Source organism: Eurytemora carolleeae, unplaced genomic scaffold, assembly GCF_000591075.1.
Source record: "Eurytemora carolleeae unplaced genomic scaffold, Eaff_2.0 scaffold155, whole genome shotgun sequence".
NCBI lineage: Eukaryota > Metazoa > Arthropoda > Copepoda > Calanoida > Temoridae > Eurytemora > Eurytemora carolleeae.
Window position 1 is genome coordinate 379,047 of NW_019396666.1, and position 25,597 is coordinate 404,643.

The window sequence follows — 25,597 nt, forward strand, 5'->3', positions numbered from 1 at the left end:
AGAAGAAGGAAATAATTCAATAATTGTAATTTTTTCCCTTTCACTGGCCNGTGCCCTCTTTCTATTGTTGTGCCCTAAATAAAAGGAAATAGAAGTTGCCCCCTCTCTATATTTGTGCCCTAAATAAAAGGACTAAAAGTTGCCCCTTCTCTATATTTGTGCCCAAAATAAAAGGACTAGAAGTTGCCCCCTCACTATAGTTGTGCCCTAAATAAAAGGGAATAAAAGTTGCCCCCTCTCTTTAGTTTTGCCCTAAATAATACGAAATATAAGGTGCCCCCTTTCTATTGCTGTGCCCTAAATAAAAGGACTAGAAGTTGCCCCCTCTCTATAGTTGTGCCCAAAATAATACAAAATATAAGGTGCTCCCTCTCTATAGTTGTACCCTAAATAATACGAAATACAAGGTGCCCCCTCTCTATAGTTGTGCCCTAAATAATACAAAATATAAGGTGCCCCCTTTCTATAGTTGTGCCCCAAATAAAAGGAAAAAGAAGGTGCCCCCATTCTATTGTTTTGCCCCAAATAAAAGGAAATAGAAGGTGCCCCCTTTCTATTGTTGTGCCCTAAATAAAAGGAAATAGAAGGTGCNAAGCCACTTTTGACTGTAAAGTTAGGTTACTTAGGTTCATTATTTCCTGAAGACGATATTTTTACTCTCTATTTATCACAAACTGTCATGTTTACAGTGGGAGTCTTTTAGAATTTAAAAAAAAATACAGTCGTCAACGAATATTTCAATACAATGAAGACGACTTTTGACTTCAATTTTTATTTCTATAAAACAATTTAAACATCATGGATATACTTACACATAAACTTAAAACATGGAAACATAGAGGGGCTGTCAATTAACAGCTTCTCTTTGTTTACTTGTAAACTTGTAATTTGAAAAAAAGCTTGGTTGAAATCAAACGTTGAAAAGCCGTCTTCAATGTATAGATATAATCGCCGAACACTGTACAAGCAAAATAATTCTGGACTAATTCCTATGAGGTTTGAAACCCAACTGACTGGTATTACGTTGAACCAAACCTAATCTTGAAGCTTTTAACCTAAAATGTTTACAATAACCCCACTGTCAAGGGGCCTCACCACCTTGGGTTTACATAATATTTAAGCAGTAAACAACCGTTAAAAAATATAGAATTTAAGCTTTTAACACTTTCAGTGACATCTTTGTCCATATTATGAAAATGTCACACAAACTTTTAAAAAAGCCTTAAAAATATTTCTAAATATTTTTCTCTCCTGCACCTATACGCAATTCAGTTCTAGTTTTTATAGCTTTCATAAAAAGAGAGCGTCCTATGTCTAGGACTGTGCACGTTCTGCTTTTTCAATTCGTTTGTGAACGGTTAGTTAAAACCGTTTTTTTTTCAGTTAGCCCTTCAGTTTTTTTAGGTAAAATGAAGTTTCGTTTCCTTACGGAATTTTCTGTTATAATTAAAAGCTAAAATTCATTAACGATTTCAATATATCATTAAATTTATGTCAACTTATTAAAATAGCTCAACAAATAAGATACATAAAAATTAAGCTTAAAGGGTCTGTGAGTTTAAACATTTGACAGATCTACAAAAACAATCTTTTCCAAAAAAATTTTTTTTTTATTTCTTTTGCATCTTTATCAAAACAATATCTAAGTTTCTGTTTTTTTAATAGTGAGAAAATACCTGCATTTTTATATTCAAATTTTGAAATTAGTTTGCATATGCTCCAATCGTTGCATTATCAAAACCGGTTATCATAGTTAAGTGTAAGTGTACTGTACATGCATTTATTTGTACCAACCAGTCAAGACTACCAAGTGTAAAGTTGACCCACACAGCAAAATCAGGAGACGACCAAGGAAGTCTAAAATTGACTTACAAGATATGACGTCCTCAAGACCCATAATTACTCCTAGCGAGGTAGTCATATTAAGACCAAAAAGACGATGCTCATGAACTGGGGTATCAGGTTACCAATGGCATTTGTCGTTGCAGGGGTCCCTTGTGTGTGTCTATAATGTGTCCCCACATGTGTTTCTCTGGCAGCTGTTTTAAAGCTGTTCTTCAACCCCTCCCCAGTCCCCCCCCCCATCCCTGCAGTCGTCTTATATTCACTTACAGAGGAAGTCATGCGGGTGTCCTCAAAAAATTGTCCTGACTGGTTCTTCACAGTCTGAGGATGGTCTTGGCAAGACCTCTAACAGATGTGGATCAAATATGAGGGGAACAGGCTAAAAGAATGGGACATAACACATGTGGATGAAATATGATATCATTATAAAACTGAGGATCATCTTGGTGTCATGTCTTGGCAAGACTATTAACTACTATTAACTGCAGATGTGGATGATGAAATATGGTGAGGAATAGGCTAAATCGGTAAGGGGGGGAACAAGTCTTTTTTTGACTTGACACAAGACAAATTCAAGATGTGGGAGATAACTGAGAACACGCCTGAAAAAGGGGACGGGGAGCAGGATACCCATATATTTTAAAGGTTATATCTCATATTACAAGATATTTGCTGAAATTTTATATTTTTGGAAAAATTTGAGGGTCTTGGGAATGCTTAAGGACGTCCTCGACCGCGTCCAAGACACTCCCGTTCATGCTGGGCAGTCAGTTTTGTGCAATAAATATAGCCTCGCGGCAATTAAGATTCATTTGAGCTTTTTTTAATTAAAAAAATGATTAAATTAGAATTAAAGAATAATACTAATCACTTCATGATCTAGTTTTTCCTTTATTTTTCATATTCGTATGAACCCATATAAATGTTTATAAATTGTGAGACCCCTTATAATGTCCAATATGAAGATGAGTGTTAAACTCCAGCTATGACTTCTAATTGTCAATGAAAATAAAACATAATAATGGTGCAGTACACTGTACACGGCCCTATTTTACTTTACAAGTTCAAGCTGTTGAAGCTTTTTAACAAATAAATAAAGGAGAACAAAGATTTCTAATTCTGGCTATGTAAGGTAGTTAAACTGAGTATGCAGTGTTGTGGACGAATTCTTTAGGATTCATTGAGACATATAAAACGTTTCCACGATGTATAATTACTGAGTTTGAGCGCAAAGTCGACGTTCAAAATCATGAATTTGAGTGGGTTCGTTTCAAGAATCGATTTTTTAAAACTAATAAATAAAAACGACGAAAAATATAGTAAAAATTCTATAGTAAACTAATTAGATGTTTAGGAACATATTTCTCAAAAGAAATGTGTCAATAGATCGAAGTTAGAATTAATTACTTTCTTATTATCATTATATTGAATTTCTTATTTTCGATGAATTTGTTCGCAGATTTCTTCAAATTCTTCAAATAGTAAAAATTCCAAAAAATCTGCAGAAAATCTTTGTGATTAAAGAGAGATTATAGAAACTAATAATTGAATAAGATTACTTATTTTCGATGATAAGATTTATTTTTATTTTCTCAACCTGTTTCTAAACAACTAATTAGTTTACTGTAGAATTTTGTTTATATTATTTAATAATTAAATAAAAACAATTCTGAAAACGTATCCATCCAGAAGTACGATAGGCATGTCTGATTTAGAACGATACCAATTACTATAGTGTATTATCAAGCTAGAGTGATTATCCATGTTTTTGACTTTGAAAATTGACTATGTTCAATGGTGGTTCCTCTACAAGTTTGTTGAGAAACTATGAATGAAAATTGTCAGAATTAACTAATCTAAGGAAATGACAATATTTTTCTAATTATTTATCATAGAAAGGATTAAACCATTGAGAAGCGTGGATGCCCTATATCCATGAAAACACACCCTTCAAATTCATATTTGTTAAATTAAATTGTAAAACTGTTTGAAGGGAGAAATTTGAATTCCGATAAATACTAATACCTGCTTGAGTTAAAAGGGCTGTTAATTGTCTAATGGTAATTGATCTCCAAGTTAAAGAGCAGAGTGCTAAAGGAATTGAGTCTTTGCCACAAACTCTTATTTTCTAACCACTATATCTTTGGAACCAAATGTTGCATACCTTAGATATTTCAAACTATGAATTCTGATAGATCAAGTAATCTGAGTTTGAAATATCAAAGGTCTATAACATCGAGTTCTAAAGATATCGTGCAGGTTTTAATATTTGATTTTGTTCCAAAGACTCAATTCCTTTGCAACGGTATCCTTCAAACCGTTTAATAATCATGAACTTTGAAAAATATCGTCGTTTCTTAGCTTGAAAAATGTTTAATTCTTGAATCCAGGGTGAAAGGTTATTTCCCCAACTACGCCATCTTCAATTTTCCCAAAATAAAAAATACTGAATTGTGAAAAAATTATGAAAAGAATGAAAACTAAAGAGCCCAGCGTTGCCCTTGGAAAAAACAAATTTTAATTTTTAAAATAATTTCTTCTATCTATTTCTGTGAATCTAATTTTTTATGTTTTGAAATGCCTTAACAACATGATTGGACTGCGCCAAAATAAAGTCATTAATGGTTTTTTTTTCTTAATTTTAAAACATTTGGCAGGCAATATTTTAATTTTTTCACATTTGTTTTAATTTCACAATTTGAAAAATCAATGTTTTTTCAACATTTTTGTCATATGATTATGTATATATATAGGTTTCTCGGCATTTCATAGCGATTTATTGCGTAAAGCCAATAATAGATTTTAAGGTGTGAAAGGGGTAAAATAACAATTCATTTAAATAAAGAAACAAAAAACTCAAAAATTAGAGAAATTTACAAATTATTGATTTTATGTTAAATAGTCTAATTCAGGACTATACTGAAAAGAATTGAGTCTCAAATTTTCTAATCCCTATAATATCTTATCAATCTTATGGTGTAATTTTTTGATATTTAAAACTTAGATTATTTGATCTAACAGTTTTATAGTTTGAAAGATCTAAGGTTTACGGCATTGGGTTGCATTAGAAAGTTAAAGTTAAATTAAGTTAAAATACTAAATTTTTTACTGTTAATTTTCAGAATAAGCAAATAAATAAGTCTAAGTACATGATTAAGTAACGAGCTACAATTAAAATTAAAAATTGAAAAATATTTTTTTTAAATTAGATGAAAAAGTATAAAAATTTAATGAAGTGCTTTGGTGATAATTAAAGTAAATTAACATAATGAAAATTTTATAAATAAAAAAATCTCAAGATTTTTTTTTAAACAGTAAAATCGAATTTAAGTGATTTAGTTTACCAGCTATAATTGTGATATTTTAACGTAATTAAACGCATGGAAGAAAATACTGTAATTATTATATCTTTAACCTAGTTGGAAGGGGAGAAGAGAGTTAGGTTTGAACCCCAGCAGAGACCAAAATATAGAAAAATATAATTGAGTCTTTGCAACAAACTCTAATTTGTTATACGCCATCAGATTACAAAGACTTATAGTTTAAAAAATTTGAGTTTGTGGCAAAGATGAGGGAGTGAAGGCACACCACATCATTTACAAATGACGTCAAAATTCACCATTATTATGTCCGACTACACCATTTTCCCGTCCCATAGTTCCATACAAACAAAATGAACGGTAGTTCCACCAGCTAAATCCGAGCTTCCGTTTAAAAAAGCAATTTAACTTCCTTGAGGGATGATTTATTTCTCCAACGGGTAGCTTAAGTTTACACAGTACACTATATATATATACTACATGAAGTACGGTACAAGGATAGAAAACTACTGTTCGAATCGAATGTAGTAGGGTCAGTTGTGAGTACGCTCACGATATACTGTAAAATATTATTAATGTAGACCATCTTGATTTTGCAAATGTTAAGTATTTCAGATTAGTTTATGTAAAATGATACTTGTGTATGTGTTAGAAATAATTGTTATTTCTCAGGAATGATTATTTTAGAATTATTATTATATTTATAAAAATAAAAAGTTATTTTGTTCTTTTAATTTTTTTTTTTACAAAAAATTGATAAACTAAATATCATTTATCAGAGAGTTTTATCTGTTTCCACTGGTAAGATAAATAATCCCATAAAGCACTTTTTCAGGACAAAGAAACTGAATACTTGTATATTATTCTAATTTTCTAAATCTTAGCTTTCTATCTTTGAAACCTGAAGATGTGAACCTTTGATATTTCAAACTTTTGCCTTTGGAACTAGCAGAAGTTTTTTCTTGAGTTTTCAAAGGAATTGAATCTGGTCCACAAACTCTAATTTTCATAAATTTACAACCCGAATTCGTAGACCTTTGCGATTTCAAACTTTAATTTTGGGTAGAAAAAGTAGTCTGCATTTAAAATTTCAAAGGTTTCCACAATCAGATTGCAACGAGAGATTAATGTGCCCCTGCCCCTGTTTGAATGTCACATTTTTCATTTCTGTGATCGTTTTCACTTTTCTAAAATTAACTGATCGCTTTGTTTATGAAGAAGAAAATAAATAATTACCGTTTTCTAAGAGCGAAAGTTCAATTATAAAACGATTTTTTAAACGATAACAACTTCACTATCTGCCATATTATAATGGTTAGGCATACATTTAGATGTTAAATAATTTAGACATGCTGTATTTAAATGTTTTAGCAAGGAACAAAGATGATTTAGTTGACCTGCCGCCTGATTTCTGCCATCTTCCCCCTGAACTAGATAGTCAAGGAACATCTAAATATATCCAGGTACTGCTAGTATGGGCTGGACATCTAAATATATCCAGGTACTGCAAGTATGGGCTGGACATCTAAATATATCCAGGTACTGCAAGTATGGGCTGGACATCTAAATATATCCAGGTACTGCAAGTATGGGCTGGACATCTAAATATATCCAGGTACTGCAAGTATGGGCTGGACATCTAAATATATCCAGGTACTGCAAGTATGGGCTGGACATCTAAATATATCCAGGTACTGCAAGTATGGGCTGGACATCTAAATATATCCAGGTACTGCGAGTATGGGCTGGACATCTAAATATATCCAGGTACTGCGAGTATGGGCTGGACATCTAAATACATCCAGGTACTACGAGAATGGACTGGACATCTAAATATATCCAGGTATTGCGAGAATGGGCTGGCAAAATTTTTATAGAAAAAGAAGGAAATGTTAAGTTGTTTCTTAAAAACATAACAGGGCAAACCGTTATAGTTATCTAGTCTGTAATTCACACTTGTACCTTCAATTCTTTTAGTAGGAGTACTAAAAAGGTTTCGGCCATTTAAAAATAGATAAAACTGTGTTCTGCAATAGTTTGTTGATTTTTATTATATATATATTTTTTTAGTATCAGCGATACAGCAAATATATATACTAGAAAGAAAAGTAACCTTTTTATGAAAGGAGAGATTAGATGCCATATTCGTCTCCAATTTCATCTCTTTAAACCCCCTGGCATCACATTGAAGGGGAAATTTACCCCGAACTAACCAGGGCGAGAGCATTCGGTTTCTTCTATTAGAATTTAATCACTTATTGCTCCATAAATCAATAATCTTTAAACTGAAGGAGTTTTGTTGAAATGCATTATTGTTTAAACCGCATCATGCCGACAAAACAGTAAAATGGAGGAAAACGAATTAATTGTGTTCGAAAGTCATAATGTAAATATTTATGTTTAGAAGTGAAAATATTTGTAATTTTAGGACTGTGAGAGCCTGGGTAGATTTGATATTCCTATTCCGGCTCCTTTCGAACAGGTAGGCAGTCAAAGTAATGGAAAGGAATTAAGAGTCTTTGTCACAAACTCAAGTTTTCTAATCCCTATATCTTCGCGATCTGATGATGTACACCTTTGACATTTTAAGCTTAGATTATCTGATCTAGCAGAATTCATAGTTTTAAATATTAGGTTGCAAAGATATAGAGCTAAGAAAATCAGAGTTTGTGGCAAAGACTCAATTCCTTTGGCGGTTTTTACGCTTTTCAGATTTAAATTTTCAGAGAGTTCAACCCAGGTTAGTTGTTCATTTGTTTTGATGTTTCATAATAATTTAATCATATTGCAAACAAAATTCCATCTTGTCAGGCAAACATCTTTTTAAACAGTTTCTTGAATATCCAGACATAATCCTTTCTGAAAAATAAACATGAACTACCACATTTATCAAGTTAGGATGGTTTCTCATGCTAGGATCAAATATAAATTTAGGTTTTTAATCGAAATTTTTTTATTAACAGTTAGTAGATTTTTTTTCCCTAAAAGAGTTGAATCTTCAAAAGTTAATTGTTATAAAAAATTATGATAAGGAACATCTTTGAGTAGAATTATGGGCTGAGATGTTAAAATATGTATTTTTACGAAGGAAAATTGATTTTCTAATCCCTATATCTTTGCAACCCAATATGGTAGACCACAGATATTTTGAACTATGAATTCTGTTAGAACAAATAATAAGTTTGAAAAATCAAAGGTTTCAAAATTGGGATGCAAAGATATGGAGAGCAGAAAATTTGAGTTTGTGGTAACAACTCAGTTTCTTTACATGGGACTGTCATAGTAATCTTAAGGAATCCTCCATTAAAAGATGAGCCATCACAGCTCACAACGTTACCATTTATCATTCATCAACATTTGAAGAATCGAACTACTAAGTTGAACTTGGCTCTGGTGCTCCAACAAATATTTTTTAGATAAAAAATTGACATTTCTCAAGTGTTCTGTCTTGAAAGGTGTTAAGTTCTGATAATTCTCTATTACCTCTGAAGCAAGAAATATGCAAATTACGTTTTTAGTTAAACCATGAATAAAAACTGCATTTTAAACATTAAAAACATCGTTATCAATCATTGTCTTTCTTTTCATACTTGATCAGACAAAACTTACAATAGGGTTGCAAATATTTGTGTACAGGGTGTCCCATGAAATATGACAGTCGGTAAATATTTTTGAATGTCGTCTTCCAGATACTGTATCAGATATTAAAGACTTATCGCAGTTTATTTAGCCAAAAAAGATCTTATATTCAAATTTAATTACTTTAAAATAAATTTTACTATAATATGACTGCCATATGATATACTTTATCATTCTCTTTTGTATAAAATAACGTAATAAATTAAGGATGAAGACCTTTATAACTATTCACCAACTGTCATGTTTCGTGGCACACCCTGTATTATCATGGATTATAGTATTAATGAAACTTACTTGTTTTTATTTTAGCAACATGGTATCCATCCTGTGGTGTGCTGTCCAAGAAATATTGATGAGAAAGAACCTGCAATGTATAATAAAGAGGAAATCATAACTTTAATTTATAATATTTTCCTAATTAAAGAGTTTATTCTTGGGTCCGTGGATTAAGCTGTAAAGTTAGACTAATGAAGAGACTGAATTAAATAAAACCTATGAAGGAGTCCTGTTTCCGTTGCTTGAAATCGCATACAATGCTGCTTCCGCTAGTTGCGCGCAATTGCGAACAGTGAAGCAATTAAATATTCATAGAATTGCGCAAATAAAAATTTTTCAAAAAGGAATTGAGCTTTTGTCACAAACTTAAATTTTTAAATCCCTATATCTTTGGAACCTGATGGAGTAAACCTTTGATATTTCAAACTTAGATTATTTGATTTAACAGTATACTTAGTTTGAAATAAATAAGGTCTAAGACATTGGGTTCCAAAGATATAGGGATTGGAAAATCAGAGTTTGTGGCAAAGACTCAATTCTTTTAAACACAAACTCAAAGCAGTTGAACAGAATTTTTAAACAGAATTGTGCATTGGCTGTGCTTGCTCCGCAAAATTCATTTTCACACAAATATGTGGAATGCCGCGCAAAAGTTCGCAGTGTATATTTGTGTATTTATTCCGCTGGAAACTAAATATTATCTTCTTATTATTTCTGGTTTTCAAATAAGTCTATTGATTCAGCCTGTATACAATGATGCAGAAGATTCGGCTACAGAAGGTGTTTTATAAACTAAATTAATTTGTGTTGTTTTTTTTTATGACAAACAGTGACACACTCCATAAACATTAGTATTTTTTCTACAAACTTTCGGGTGTACACGATTTTTGAAGTGTAAGTATAAATCCAATTTTAACAATTTCATTAATTTTAATAAATTGGTTTGCCATACTTAGTTCATCTACTGTGCCCTCCAAAAAAAATCTAACAATTAATTTTTACATTAAATTTTTTTTAACAAAATTTTAAAAAGAGCAGTAAATTTTTTTCTCTATCTGTTGTATCTTCTTTTTAGCTGATCATACATCTGTTTTCTGTTCCTCTCTTTTAGATCTACGCATTCTAACGCTTGTAGACAAGGGAAAAATTCATTTTGACACATATTTTTGATTTTATTTCTCCCTAATATTGTAGTATAAAATTAGATATCAGATGTATCTGTAATTTTTTTGTTTATCCAGGAATGTCTGACTATACAACTGACTATTAAGGTCAGGCCTTCAAACACATATTCCTCAATATTTTCTTACAGGTTGGAATAATAAAAGTCACTGCTAAGCAGGGTTTGAAAATTCTGAGGATATCCTTTGTCAGAATTCAGCCTTAATAATGACAAATGGAATATAAAAGGTTAGGAAAGTAGTGGATATTTTCAACAAAAGAATTCTTGATTCTTGTAAGTTCATCTCGGACAGAGTGCTTCAAAATATGGCCTCTTCTACAGCTATCTTTTTCCTTTGCAGCCCGCAGAGTATAAACCAGTATCATAGTGCATGGTGCACAACCTATCAGGATTCTTCTTTATATGTTTTCATTTTCCTTGGACATGGCAAAAGGGGGGGGGGAAGAGAGAGAGAGAAACTCCTCCTTCTCTGCACTATTATTTTCTTCTTTTTTTCAAGTAGGGTGTACTGCCAAGTTATTCCACACAGGGTTCTGTTCAGCCACAAGAAACTGGAAAGAGTTGTATAAGAACCTGACTGTTCTGAGCTCCCTTGATGATTTCACATAGAACTAGATTCAATCAAAAGAAGTAATGTCTCTCTGACGAGTTTGGATACTTAATAACAGCTAACCAGGCTTGTAATTAAGGAGTTTCTTGTAGTTCCGTTTTTTTCTAATCCATTTGTGTGCATTTGCCATTTTCTTTCTCTCACCCTGTAACTCTGAATACTGTTAGAAGCGCCTATTAAGACCTAGTTAAGTTGCTTCTTTGAAAGCTGAATGTAAACTGTGCCTTACAAAATTTTAAATTATTTTTTAAACCTTATTTATAATCCCTGAAACAAAAAAATTTACATTTAGTCTAACTCATTTAATGACCTTTATGTTTATTTGATATAACAGTGGGAGCATTAGATGAGAGACAAAATGATTTTGGGAGTGACTATGAAGATAATAAATATGATGAGCATGTAAGAAAAATACATTTATAAATAGTCTTTGAAAAATGAATTATGTATTTCAGAAAAATTCAATTATTATCAATAATTTCCATTAACATTAATGGTTTTTTTATTTATCAAATATATTTTTTAAAGAATAATCAAGATACAAAGTTAATTTAGATTCTTTTTGCATTGACACTTTAGATATAAATGATAATTAATGTATACCGCATGAATCTGCTTGAAAAATTAACAGTTACTTAAAATTGACATCTAAACTAACCTTTCTCAGACTGAAGTTCTCCTCAGTAACGTGGAGAGTAATTGTAAAAAAGATGCAAACTCAGCTTGTACGCCATTTTCTAGGTAACTTAACAACCCTACCTGTGCAAAAAGTTTGATTGAACATGGGAATCACAAAAAAAAACATTTAATCAGAATCTTTAAAATACAGTGTTTGACCAAAATTCTTGTATTGTATCGCCAATTCTATGATTAGGAGTAAAGAAGTCATTAGTGCTAACAGTATGCCAGAGAGGAATGTGTTCAAAATAGCAAAAGAAACGATTGGATGTCATTTTCTACTATATTCCATGCTATCTCTATGCGAAAAACAACATAAAAATCATACTTTCTTCCGTCCCTTAGTTGCGCTATTGTTCAAAAATATCATGTTTACTATCATTTTCATTTTTTATAACCGTATTGAATCCAACATTTTCATATGTAATTTAACCAAGCTATTTTGTTTTCAGATGTAACCTAATGGAAGAATTAGATCTAAACCCTGTAACTTTGGCCACAAGTTTTTGTAGTTTTGATGAAGAATCTGCGGAACTTATGATTTGCTGTCCATTCAAAAATATTTTGGAAACATCTAAACTTCCTCAGAAACCAAGGTATATTTTTTCTATTTAATCATTGTATCATTTATGAAAGTATATAGAGCAATTACCTTTACCTGGGAAGGGTTATTTTCATTGACCCTAGCAGGGGTGTATATTTGTGGAAAAACTTGTTCCCCCTTTCTCACTTCCTAACTCGCATTAGGAAAAATAAATGTTTTTTAGGGGAAGATAAATGAATATTAATTAAACAGATAAAAATATTGCAACCAGTGTGAGCTCAATAGCTTGGAATAGGGATAGTTCCATTGATTAAACGCCCTCAGTTCTCATACAAACCCGAGCTAAACTCAGATTGGATAGTTTCATTGATGTAACCCCTTCAGTCCTGGATCTGCAGTTAAGCTCAGATTTCAATTAGTCTGGCCTATAAACAGGACAACGTTTGTATATAGCTATAGGTCGGACAGAAAGTGGGGCAGATGATAAGTTGCCAACATGGAGAAATATTTGTTGTTAGAAAATGCCAACCCAGAAAACACATGTGTCAACATGCATGTTTAAATGCATGGAAAACCAAACCTTTGCCCCAGATCCGAGTTTAAATTCAAATCAATAGGCATGAACCATGGCTTAAATGGAGAAAATAGGATCAGCCTGGGCTAAAACCGAAATTGAGTCAGTTATGAACAAGAGTCGGAAGACGGAAGATTAACTTGTCGTCAGAGGCCAATGAAAGGTGGAGAGTCTGTTAGAGAGCTCTGGTTTCTCATAGAATCATAAGGATCATTTAATTTGTTTAATTTTTGCTTGTAAATACATTTTTTCCTATACTCTGTAGATTTACTCACATCAGTTTTTGCAGTGTAAACTTCTGGCAAAGTCAAGAATTCACGCTGAGGATTTTACCATGGAATAAGCCTAGTGTAAAAAACCTTACTTGGGGTTCCTAAATGAGAGTATGTGTAAGAAGAAGGATAAGTAGATTTCTCCATGTTCACATCTACCGAACTACATTTTTCTGGATCTAATCTTGTTGGTGTATTTCTTTCTTAATAAGGGAGATATTGGCTTCACTACAACCCAGTTGCGACACTATCACTTTTGTTGGGGGGGGGGGGGGGGCAAAATTTGATTTTGATGGGCAGGGGTGGGGGGAACAGAGGGGCCTAGCCCACCAGGGCAAAATGAACTTCAAAAAAGCACTGTTTTCAGGATTTCGTTGAAGGGTTGGCTCTGTGTTCAATAATATACCTAATTCTTATAATAACCATGGCTTGTTCTTGTGTTTAAAAAAATATACTTTTTTATACAGCTTTTAAATGAACAACATGACTAAATTAATTAAACATGTGCGTCAAGTGCCCAAAAATTTCCGTTCTTTTAGTGTCTTTTCATGTATTTCTTATTGTCTCTTAGTCCCTGCAGCTTAGTCATAATCACTTTGTCTATTACAATTTACAGCAGTTTTTTGTAATTCATCCACTATTCATATTTGTCCACTATATAGTCCCTGAATCATAGGTCTGTGTAGTCTTTAGTAGTAAATAGTTCATGGCAGTACTTTACTATATTTTGTTTGTCTATAATTTATAGTAGTCTAGTCCTTCTGTCCTTGTTTGCCAGTAAAGGGCTTATCCCTGTTTTCCTCTTTTAGTCTGCAAAAGTCCTAATAGTCCGATATAATCCTTATTATATTTCTTGGTATTCTTCTTAGGTTGTCAGGTTTTGTGTAACCTTAAATGATATATGTATTTTAATACTCATGGGAAGTAACTGCATATATACAGGTTTTTTGAGGGGATAAATTAAGCATGACTGACTTTCTTCAAAAACGAGAAAACAGTTAGAAATTCTATTAGAAATGTTGCGCGAAGCACCAAAGAAAAATATTAGTATTTTTTTCTTAATTGACAAAATTTAATAAAAGATGGTCCACAATAATAATCATGCTGGACTCAAGTGAGGGGGGGGGGGCAAAACTCGATTTGCCCCCTCCTCCCCTATGTTGCGCCACTGCTGCAAGATTTTATGTTAAAAGATATATTCCTAGGTTTCCAGTAAATAATAAACCCCGAAAATGTGAGGATCAGACGAACCTATGCAGAAGATGGAAAACTAATGGAGCTTGTGCATTGAACAAGAAATTTGTAACAAGGTAAATTTTTAATCTTTAATTTAAGTTTTTAAATGTAAAGCTACGCAAATCCTTGTAATGGGGTTTTTCAAATTTGTCTCATTTGATCCTTCAAACCTCTCTAAAGATAGGTCAATAAATCCCAAATCTGAGATTTAACTGTCCTTTGTAAGGTGAAAATTCAATGTTTAGTGAGGTTAAACCACATCAGAATTTTGTGACGAATGTAGACATGTTTCAATTTACTATGAAAGGATGTATGGAATCCTGCAATCGTTGTGGCAGCAAGGTATATATTTTTATCATAAAAATTAGTTGTTCAAAGTTAGACATTAAGACTTTTCAAGAATTCACACACACACACATAATATTTTTCATTTTGTAACTTTTGGAAATATTGATTCCCGCAATTTTGAGGATTTTAAATAGCAAAGATGATCCAAAATATCCCTAGCAACCATGGAAAATCTAGATGATGACGTCATCAATCACCTACAAGATGTCCATGTGACATAATCATTAGGGTGTTGGTAAGACGTAAATGTTCCACCATCTATGTCCTGATGACCTTTCTTTTAACATGTCGCTTTTTACGTCCTGACAACATCTCTTAGCATAAGAATTATTTTTGCTAAATAAAAAATAGGGCATTGTTTACATTCCTTTAAGAAAATTCATAATTTGAAAGTTTTCTGTTCTTAATTTTAAATAAATATTGGTATTAAGACTAGAGTTTTCATTTTTTCCGGATCATTTCTCCAAGATTTTATAAATTATAAACTATTAAAAAATCTATCAGTATTTTCTTTGATGAATTAAGATAAACCTGCCTTCTAGATGTTCACAGAGCTGTGTGTGACCTGTTAAAAAAAGTGTTTGGGACAATTATTCCAGATTAATTCTATATGGAATATTGTCCTATATAAACTATTTTCAAAATGTATACATTATTTTAGAGGTAGATTTATTCTAAAATCAAGTAAGAAATGTTCTATTGTCCATTTACAAAAGTTTTTAATGGTTTATCATACTTAAAGGCTTCAGGAAAGGACCTGTAGGGCCTAATTACGGAACCAAATTGATCCAGTAAAAATGGAAACCCTAATTAATACTGATCAAAAGACAGGGAAAGTCAATAATATTTAATAATTCATGAATTTTTCACCTATTTCACACCATGCAAAAATTTGACCAGTATTTTCCTTTAAAGCAATGTAAATTTAAATTTTGGTTATTTAAAGGATCCAAACAATTTTTCCAATTTTCTCTGCAATATTAATGGAGGTACTAAGTATTTGCACAGAAGTTTTTAAAATTTTATTTGATTATGAAATTGGTGTGACATTTTATCATTGGTAAATGTTTCTACTCAACAGGGTTGTGTTGATGAATTTCCATCATGTCCCCAATGGGCTAGACAAGGATACTGTACTAAAAACTCCTTCCTAATGGGTCATTCTTGCAGGTTCTAGCTAAGGTTTTTAATTGGAATTCCAATGAGAGAAATTGTGCGGAATCATGCAGAATTGTGCAAAAATTACAGGGCCTGCATTTGCAAAAATTTCACTAAATTTCATATTTCTTTTGCTTTTTTAAATTTCACAATAAAGTTTGCAATCACAATTGGACCTATTAAACAAAATTTTAGATTTTTTTTATGTTTTTATATTTTTTGTTGTTATATGAAAAAGTAAAGAATTACAACTCCATAAGCTTTAAGATTGTTGATTTATGAACCAAAATTTAATTCAAATTGAAGAAACTAAACACATCTCACCCTAGTTACAGAATAATTCAAGTCAAAGCTTTTGACTGGAACCTATTTTACACTTTAATTTTTCAAGAGAGAGTTGTGGATCCTGTGGATATTTATCAACATTAAACACAGAGAAACAAGTTTATAAAGGAAAATCCTACTCTCGTATTTCAGATCCGGACTTTGATTGTGGCAGGTAAACAATAATGTCTTTATCAATATTTTATATATACTACATATGATTTGATAAATATATATCATATTAATAATACTCTTTAATTCAGTTTTAAAAGTTTGGAATATCTTGAGAACATTGGTCTAGATGTTTTTAAAGGGTTTGATGAGGCACCGGAAGAGACCAAGTGAGTATATCAGGAATAACCATATCCCCAAAATTTTAAAGTATCTGAATTAACTCGAATAAATTGCTGTATAGGTATATAAGGATGTGGTGATTTATAGTATCCAAAATATCTTATTTTTTACGTTCTCATGTAAACCATGTCAAAAAATATTTTTATTCAAAATTAATTTATTGCTTTAGAATATTTTGTATTTATTGGAGTCTTTCATTATATCAGTTGCCTCATGCCTCCCAAACACCAAGTACAGACCTTTACACAATTCCACAATATTAAAAGAAAGATTTTCAGTAATATTATTACTTTTAATGTGAAATTGTAAGTCTCTTTCTATCAGCATGGTACTAAATAATATTTAATTTGATATTATCTGTTCTGATATCTAATAATACTTTTAATATATTAAGTGCTGATTACAAAGATATTGTTCAAGGAGTTCAAGATAATTGTGAGGAAAGGTAACAAAAAGAGACACAAAACATTGTTAAGTGTAAAAAAAATAAAAAATAATATTTTAAAAAGTCTCACAGTAACCTATAATAAACTTAACCTGTACACATATTTTAGTGACACAGTAAATGACGCTTCTATGAGTAATGCTAATTCTAACACATCCATTTTTTGTTCATCATCAATAATAGCAGACAAGTAAGATTTAAAGATAATCTTTTTAAGATCTAAATATTTGTTCTGTGATTAAAGATTAAAGATTTCATAAAGTTTTACAGTTATCTCAAAGAAATTTAACCACATATTAGTTTTTTAGAATTCACTTGCTGTAAAACAGAGTGATTTCTTAGAATGCCAGTGTACATGTCCACATCCTGGTATTGATTTATCTGTGCTAGGAAAACAGGCATCATAGTTTCCGATTTTTTCCATGGTTTTATCGGGACATATTGAACATATAGTATCCCGACAAAATCCAAACATAGGATTCACAAAATTGGATGGAGGATTCAGGCTAGACAAGGGTTAAGGTTACGGTGGAATGGTTTTATTTAGGGGTTTCAGGGTCTGCTCTGGTTTAGGTTTGCTGTTTTGTTCAAGTTCAGGATCAGGTTCAGGATCAAGTTCAGGATTAGGTTCATTTTCACCGTGTAAAATAATGAAAAGGTTCTTTCAAGAGAAGAGGATTTGGGTACTTTCTATCATTACGACGGAGCCTTAACCCTTTAAGATTGGTTGCACATTTGCTGGGTATGATCTAATTAAACCTACCAATTCCATACAAAATTGTATATATATGAATTTTCGTATTTATTTGACATAAATTTTGTATCAATTTCTCGGGACAGAAACATCAGGTATAACTTTCATGGGTTGCAATCTAGAGCTAAAGTGATTAGCTTTCAGCATATAGCCCCTTTCATTTTTCCTTTACAGTCCCTTTAATCTTAACAAAGTTTCAACAAAAACGTAGGCTCCTATTATTTCACATGTTTTCCAAAATTATGTAAGAGGGTAAGTAAAACATAAAAAATATTAAAGAAATTAAAATGATGAAAATGCTTGATTCAGATGGATGATAACAGCTGCTCACTGCTGTGATGAAATTAATCGCCCCCCTGATGCAGAAATACAATCCCAGATTCTTAGAACAGCAATACAAAGCCTTACGGTACACATTATAAGATACTGTATTAAAATTTACATAGATGTGCCCAACTTCAAATACATCAAGCTATTTGTCAGATTTAACCTATAATAAAAAGCCAAAATCAAACAGTTATTTTAAAGATTTCAAAATAGATGACAAAACTAACAAAATTAACAAATCAATATCTCAGGAATTAGTTGAGGTAAAAAATACTTATATCCATCCAAGATACAGATACGGAGAACTACACGCAGACATAGCTCTTTTAGAACTAGGACGTCGTGTAGAGTTTAAGCTAGATGAGTTTGGAGATACTCCAATCTGTCTAGATAAAGGTCTAGATCTACCAGGAAAAGTTGCTATTGCACAGGTAGATTTTAATGTACATTCTGCAACCAATGTTAGTCACATCTTTTTAATAAAAAACATTATATAATCAGAGATTTAAAATGTTTTTTAAGTCAAGGGCAGTTTCTTGAACTTCTGCTAAAAAGAATTTCCAATACTTGAAACTTTTACTATGGTTTTAATTTTACATGGCATTTTTTGTTATCATCTTATGATTTTTTAAGCTTTCCAAATGTGTTCTTTTTAATAGACTAAAAAGTAGATCAGCGGTGGATACAGGGGGGGGGGCAGCAGGACCTGTGCACCCCCTAAGATTTTAGAATAGCTACTTAATAGCACTTTTTTCATATTTTTATTCAACTACAAAGCACAAGATAATACAAATAAAAAAATCACAATTTACTATGTAGTTTGGACCCGCCTAACCAGAGTAGGTTGTTTTAATTTGTTGGCCCACTATAAACGAATGAGAATTGCAAATAAAAACAATGTACATTGTACATTTTAAACATAAGAATGATGATAGATCAGGAAAAAGATAAGGAGGAGGTGAGGGAGTATAAAGGAAAGGTAGGATACTCAGGGTAAGGGTTGGAACAGAGGGTAACATATGTTATTAAAATCATGTTTATGAATTACAGGGTGAAGAAGATAGTAAAGACTAAGTTTATCTACATGATACACAGTTTTTTTTACAGATATAACTTGCATAACTATCTAAATAGATCTTGGCAACTTTTCTTTTAAACGATTTTGCAGATTTAGTTACTTTCAGCTCTAATTCAATCTAATTCTATATTTTTGGAAATAAAGCAGAGGGAAAACATTCTAGAGTTTTAAAGAGAACCCATTCAAGTTTATATGATTTTGTTCTATTTGGGTAAGCTAAAGAATTAAAAAAAACCTAGTGCAAAACAGGAACAGTATCTATCGTAAAACAAATTTCGCCAGCTGCATGTCTTTTTGTTTCTAAATCTGGATTTCTTTGTTCCAAAATAAATCTAGCACCCCCTCACTTAAATCCTGTATCCACCGCTGAAGGAGATAAATCCAGAACCATACCCTAATTTTTAACCCAGAAATATTCTACACTTAGGGGTTTGGAATGGGTGATAGGCTCCTAGAAATAAATGTGACATTGATGAACACTGATGAGTGTATCAATCAGCTTGACACCTTCTTACAAACTCGCCAAGTAAGTTTTAAATCAATAACTATACCAGTGTGAATATACTTTAACTTCTTCAAGTTGGCAACCTTATATCCCCTATGAGGAAGTTCATTACCTTGTAGGTTCTGAAATATCTCAGGCACACCTTAGGAAATAACTAAAATCTTTAAAGTTACAAAATCTATGTTTCCAAGATTTCCAAGAGTTGTAATGTTTTCTTTAAACTATTGAATTTTTAATATGTTGGAATTTTATATTTTCTAGAGAAAGAAAAAAGAATTTTGTTCTACAATGCCTCTTGGAATATCTGATGAGCAAATTTGTGCCAATGGAATTAAAATGGTAACTATTAACTAGTAATTTTTGTTTAAAATTAATTAATCACCCTAAATATGAATGTTTTTTTAGGAGGATGGTATTACAACAGCAACTTGTAAAGGAGATGGTGGGGGGCCACTTTTCATTGAGGTTAAATTTGCCATATTTTTTATGTTTGCAAAATTTTTGTTCAATTAATTTTGAAATATTGAGCCAACTTGCTTTATAAAGAACTTTTCAGGTTTTTGGTTTTTGACCTCAAATTCCAAAACAAACTTATCTTTGTTTGGTTTTGCTAGGCAAAGCTTGAATATTTGATAAGTTATTACTTAATAAAATTTCTTTATGAAGTTTCATGCCTACAGGTTAGGATAGCAGAGCTCTGCTCAGAAAGATCTCTGCAGTATTTGCAGGCAACGCTGAGAAAGGTGTCAGCACATAGGCAGAAAGGAAGGCCAAGTGGACCTGAATCCCATGCTCAATTATTTAGAATCCTTTCTTAACTACAAACAAAGCCCTTTCTGGAAAGGCCCTGTCTCTGCTACCTGAGCAGAGCTGATAATAGGGGACAACATGCATTCTGCATGAATTCGATACTTCGTAAGGAATTTTGCTGGACTGGGAAACAGTTTGACATGTGAACAAATGGAGTGATTTTAACAAAATAATCCTGATACCCCACTCCTACAAACCCTTATGCACATCTCCACTCTCCTCTACATACCATCTAACCTTCTCACAAGCAACGAAATGAGACTCAAGAACATTTTTCTGTTGGATCCTACAACAAAATTACTTCTGAGCTAGTCAATTGATTATCCTTCGATAATTAGCAACTCTGCTAATATAGGAAAGTAAAAATGTGTGGTTCATAGCAAGGAAGCTATTGCTGTCTCACTGCTAACAGAAACTAACTGGAAGTGCTATGAGTGGTGAAGAAAATGCAAGTCCACAGGATGTGCAGAGCTGAGGCTGCAATTACAATTCAGCAAAAAAAAAAAAAGTAGAGGGGAAATATATACAATGAAAGGGTAATCCTGATGCAATGGTGCAAAGACAGGAACACATAAACATTCTTTCAAAAGCAGCACCATAAATAGACAGGCAAAAGGGAGGCATAAAAAAGAGAAACTGCAGACATGTAGATGCAGAAGGGAGGAAAACGATGAACATTTGAAATTCTTAACTATGCAGCAGATCAATGAATGTCTTTGCATTTAGTCTATAGAGAGAAATGTGGGAAAACAATAAAATATTGAACAATTGATCACTTACTTTAACTTAATTTTTTTTACCATTTTTGGACAAAGTTAATAATTTTTTATTTCAAAGCAACTATCTATTTCAGGACAAGGAGGGAAGAAGAAATCTAGTTGGTATTGTCAGGAAATAAATATTAAAAATTTAACCTTTTGTTGATTTTTCTTTCAACCATATATGCATAACCATAATTTTGTTCTAATGGGTCAATAATCTTCCAATGCTACTGTGATTTTCTTGCTCCAATCCATAAACATCATTCAGAATATTTTTCAACAGTGGACGTCTGTCTTGTTGTGGAACTGCCCCAGAATGGTACACCAGTATTAAGTACAACAGGTTAAATTATTCACCAGTAAACAGTACAACAGGTAATATCATTCACCAGTATACAGTTAAACAGGTTATATCATTCACCAGTATACAATACAACAGGTTTTATCATTCACCAGTATACAGTACAACAGGCTATATTATTCACTAGTATACAGTACAACAGGTTATATCATAAACCAGTATACAGTACAACAGGTTATATCATTCACCAGTATACAATATACAATAGGTTAGATTTTCACCAGTATACAGTACAACAGGTTATATCATTCACTAGTATACAGTACAACAGGTTTTATCATTCACCTGTATACAGTACAACAGGTTATATCATTCACCAGTATACAGTACAACAGGTTATATCATTCACCAGTATACAGTACAACAGGTTATATCATTCAGCAGTCAATTAATTATTAACTTTAGAGATTGGGTGTCATGTATTCTGGACAACGCTCCTGCACTACACTTCAACAAGGTAGTTAATCTCCCCTCCTGCATCCTAATTGAAATGTTCATTGCCCATTTATAAGGCTCAAATATAAATAATACCGCTAACTTAACAACAAAGTTTCAAAGAGAAAGTGTCAAAATTGAGAGGGCATGGTATAAATGTGATGAGGTGTGGTCACTGAACACCTGGTTTACAGTTTTCCACAACTTCTGTCTAAGTTAAAGTGTCTCCAATTTCTTTCCTAATATCCCCTAATCGACTGTATTTTCTAGGCTAAAGTTGAGGCAGCATGTGAAAGCGCTGGTATCAGGAAAGGAAAGGTCAAAAACAGCATCTGCAAGGGGAAGAGCCGAGTTTATTAACTATTTTAACAACATGTACATTTACAAAAGTGCCCAATTTGAGAACTCCATGACACAAGTTTGGAAAAAAAAAATTATTTGTTTCTATGATAGACCATTATAAACTGTTCGAATACTAATTTTCATCAAATAAAGCATCTTTATATCCTTTGTTTGTAAGTTTGCTTAATTGCATCCATAATCATTACGGATAAAACTCACATGACCTCAGGAAAGGTTTATGTATAGTCAGAATTAAGCAAGTTTACCATCAAACATTTAATTTTTCAGAGAAAAAATCACCTGATAATTTTTTTGTTTTTGTTTTATAATGTAGAAGAGAACATGCTTACAGATAGAGCAAAAACTAAAAGTAATAAATAAAAGATGGGCGCATATAAAGTTTAGATAAAAGATGTGCGCAAAGCCCTCTGAAATTGTTATTAAATTACAAAATTAAAACTTCAGTTATTGCAGTTTTAGCTTTCCCTTTGGTCAAACATTTTTTTCTTAACATTAAAATGAATTCAGATCATAATTAGAAATCCATCTGTTTCTTAAGTTATCTGCAGATGTTACAAGGAGGATAATATTTTCATTAAAAATAAATGAAATGTTAATTTCTCAATTTATTACTTAATCAAAAAACAGATTTACATCCTCGGATCCTCAAGCAGTTGCTCCAATTTTTGGTGTTCTTGACTGCAGAATATTCCGGTATTTTTTCGGTTCGCATATTTTCAGGAAAGAGTAGGCGGATTAGTGTTATTTGAATATAAAAAACTACCAATTCATCAGAAGCACTCTATATCTCAGTGCGGAGTTTGTAGAGATCAAATAGTTTTCTTCATTTTCTATGATTAACAAAGGTTTTCCATTAAAAAAAGCAGAATCTAGTTTCCTTCTTTGTTGGTGCTAATGCTCTGATACTCCAGGTAATTGTAAAACGATTATTCTGCTCCTTCAGCTTCCAGATACATATGGAAAGAGATGTAGAATATGTGCATAGGCAGTTTTAGGCAGGGGGTGGCAGTCCTTAACCCTTCCCTGAATGAAAGAAAGGGGGTGGACCCCCCCATATGCCCCCCACCTCCTCTGGATTTTTACAAAGTCATTACTCCGAAGACTTTTGACCTGGAACATGCAGGTCATCCTTGACCATCTACAGTTTGGTCATATTTTTTTAATATTTTGAACAAAAATTCCTTTTTTACTTTCAGTCTTTTTATTGTATACTTTAATTTTTACTCTAAAAATAAACTCCTTGCAGTCCCCTGCAAGAAAATGTAGCATGATTTAATAAGCATTATTTACTTAAAGAGCAAAAATTATAGCAGGATACAAATAAAAATTTCTCGCTTCATTAAAATAATATGATTTGATATGTAAAAATTGGATTTAATTTACTTTATTCATTGCACCGCCGTTTTGTACTCTTTCTTTTTAATACAAACTAACAGCCATAGCAAATATTGTGAACCATATCCCTAATGTAACCCTGTTTCAAAGGTCGTCTCCGACAGATTGTATCTCCGTTGAATACTCCGTACTCCGGCCATCCGCCAAACCAAACCTTGCCAAGGATTTTACATAAATAACCTCATGGATCTAGTAAAACTTAAAGTGCATTAAAAAGAACCTATTTAAACACAAACTTCGAGTAACTTTTCCTTTTGTTCAGCTCACAAATATATATATATAATTCAACTCATAGAATTTAAGCTTAAGTTGAATTTTTCATTTTCAAAAATGTCTTTTACTATCTCTAGTTTAAAAAATAATTATTACTAACATAACAGTATAATAAAATGTCTATATTTTAGAAACAATGCTAGTTTTGTTTAAAGGAGAGATAAAGTTTAGCACATGCAAGGTCATTGGACTGTATGTGTACATTTAAAGTATATCTTATACTTATACCTGATATCCAAGAAGCCAAATGTTTTGAATTTACAGTTCATATTTTGCCCCCCCCCCCTTCCAGGAGGTCCTAGGGGCCGGGGGTCAAAATTTATTTTTGCGCTCGCGAAATTTTGCCCCCCCCCCCCTAAATTTATTTCTTTATAAGACCTTGTATAAGATGTATGAGGTTTGCGAGTTAAACTATAAATAAATGTACTATATGGAAATGTTTGAATCATAAATGCCAATACTTATTTTCAATACGGGAAAAGTAAAGGATGCAAATGCCTCTAAAGATTAAGAAAAGCTAAAGCATGAAAATCTTCAGTTTTCTCTAAACTAAAATTTTTATTAAAACTCCCCTTCAAGCCCATGAGGATAAGTAAAACAAACAGCTTCTCCTACCTGGCCAGTGGCCATATTTTATATTTAATTTAAATTTGTCTCCATATGTTACTTGTTGCTGTGTGATGGTTTATTAGAATCATTATATTCTTATAAAAGAAGGGATTAGGATAAGCTTCTTAAAATACAAAAAAATTAATTTAAAGGCCCTATCATTTCACAAGATAGCTGATAGAAATTAAAAATTCAAAAATAGTTAATTTGAGAAAAATTATCCTTTACACATCATATTGGTAACAAAAATTAGATTTTAGGCCAATTTTCTCCTCTTTTTCCATCTTTCTTTAATTTTTGTTTCCTGCATGATCTTTAATTGTTTCATTTTCATCTTTTTTGTCTCAGAAAGTTTTCCCCCTCCCCTGTGCTCCCCTTCGGAGATGAAAGAGGGGGCACGTGTCCTTGTGCCCATGCCCACCCAAGCTACGGCCACGGGCCTAATTCTGCCAATTCCTTATAAATCTCCTTAAATTCTCCGAATTCGCCTGAAAGTTGATTTATGGATTATATTATTCTGTCGTCTTATCTAGTAACGAGAAATCTCCGCGGCATTGATTGATTACAAATTTTTTCAGATCAAGCGTAAAATAAGCTAACGATGCTGGTTTTCCAAGGTTCTAGACCTAGATAAGCAATTTTCAGCCAGACGCGGTCTAATTTGCATCTATAACATGATTTTTGGGGTCCGTCCTAGTGAACGATTTTTGGACCCGCCCCCCCAGCCCCCCCCCCTCGACTCCCATCAATTTTGTACATGACGAAATTAGTAAATTAGTATTTATTTATTATTATTTAGGGTTAGGTTAGGTTAAGACAATTTCTGGGCCGAGCGCTGCGGCTAGGACAGGCTATGGGGCCGAGTGCTGCGTCTAGGACAGGCTAGGAGGCCGAGCGCTGCGGCCACATGGTCAATTATATCCATGTCTAACATATAAGATCCATGTACAAAATTGATAGGAGGGGGCGGGGGCGGAGGAGGGGAGGTCCAAAAATCGTTCTCTAGGAATATACCGATTTTTGTAATATTTGTTGTTTTCCTCAAAATTGCACAATGGATTTCTAACCACTCAATTTCGCCGAAAAATGAAAGTTGCTTTAATCACTCTGATTAATTGTA

The 25,597-nt window shown here is 32.4% G+C and overlaps 1 protein-coding gene across 3 annotated transcripts; it reads left to right on the top strand.

Annotated features, from left to right (window-relative positions):
* The first annotated feature begins 5,776 nt into the window (after nt 1–5,776).
* Nucleotides 5,777–22,347, top strand: LOC111707120 (uncharacterized). 3 transcript variants are annotated; one of them, XM_023480122.1, is made up of 25 exons: nt 5,777–5,837; nt 5,945–5,966; nt 6,537–6,628; nt 7,594–7,647; nt 9,114–9,188; nt 9,824–9,860; nt 11,196–11,275; nt 11,541–11,614; nt 12,004–12,147; nt 14,147–14,251; nt 14,423–14,519; nt 15,607–15,695; nt 16,075–16,182; nt 16,271–16,348; nt 16,756–16,806; nt 16,916–16,996; nt 17,870–17,969; nt 18,139–18,318; nt 19,393–19,491; nt 19,732–19,809; nt 19,876–19,935; nt 21,134–21,171; nt 21,325–21,384; nt 21,808–21,859; nt 22,108–22,347. In XM_023480122.1, the coding sequence occupies exons 1-25, from the start codon at nt 5,796–5,798 to the stop codon at nt 22,195–22,197; spliced, it is 1,986 nt and encodes a 661-aa protein (XP_023335890.1). In that variant the 5' UTR covers nt 5,777–5,795; the 3' UTR covers nt 22,198–22,347. The 3 variants fall into 3 exon arrangements, with proteins under 3 accessions (XP_023335890.1, XP_023335892.1, XP_023335893.1); XM_023480124.1 differs by having other exon boundaries at nt 11,208–11,275; XM_023480125.1 differs by having other exon boundaries at nt 6,558–6,628.
* Nucleotides 22,348–25,597: the final 3,250 nt, after the last annotated feature.

Bases quoted from the DNA above. Each gene is read 5' to 3' on its own strand.
- LOC111707120 (XM_023480122.1), top strand. From the start codon at position 5,796: ATGATACTTGTGTATGTGTTAGAAATAATTGTTATTTCTCAG. The intron at 11,615-12,003 runs GTAACTTAACAA...TTTTGTTTTCAG, and splicing joins GCTTGTACGCCATTTTCTAG to ATGTAACCTAATGGAAGAAT. The intron at 19,936-21,133 runs GTTAAATTTGCC...TATCTATTTCAG, and splicing joins GGGGGCCACTTTTCATTGAG to GACAAGGAGGGAAGAAGAAA.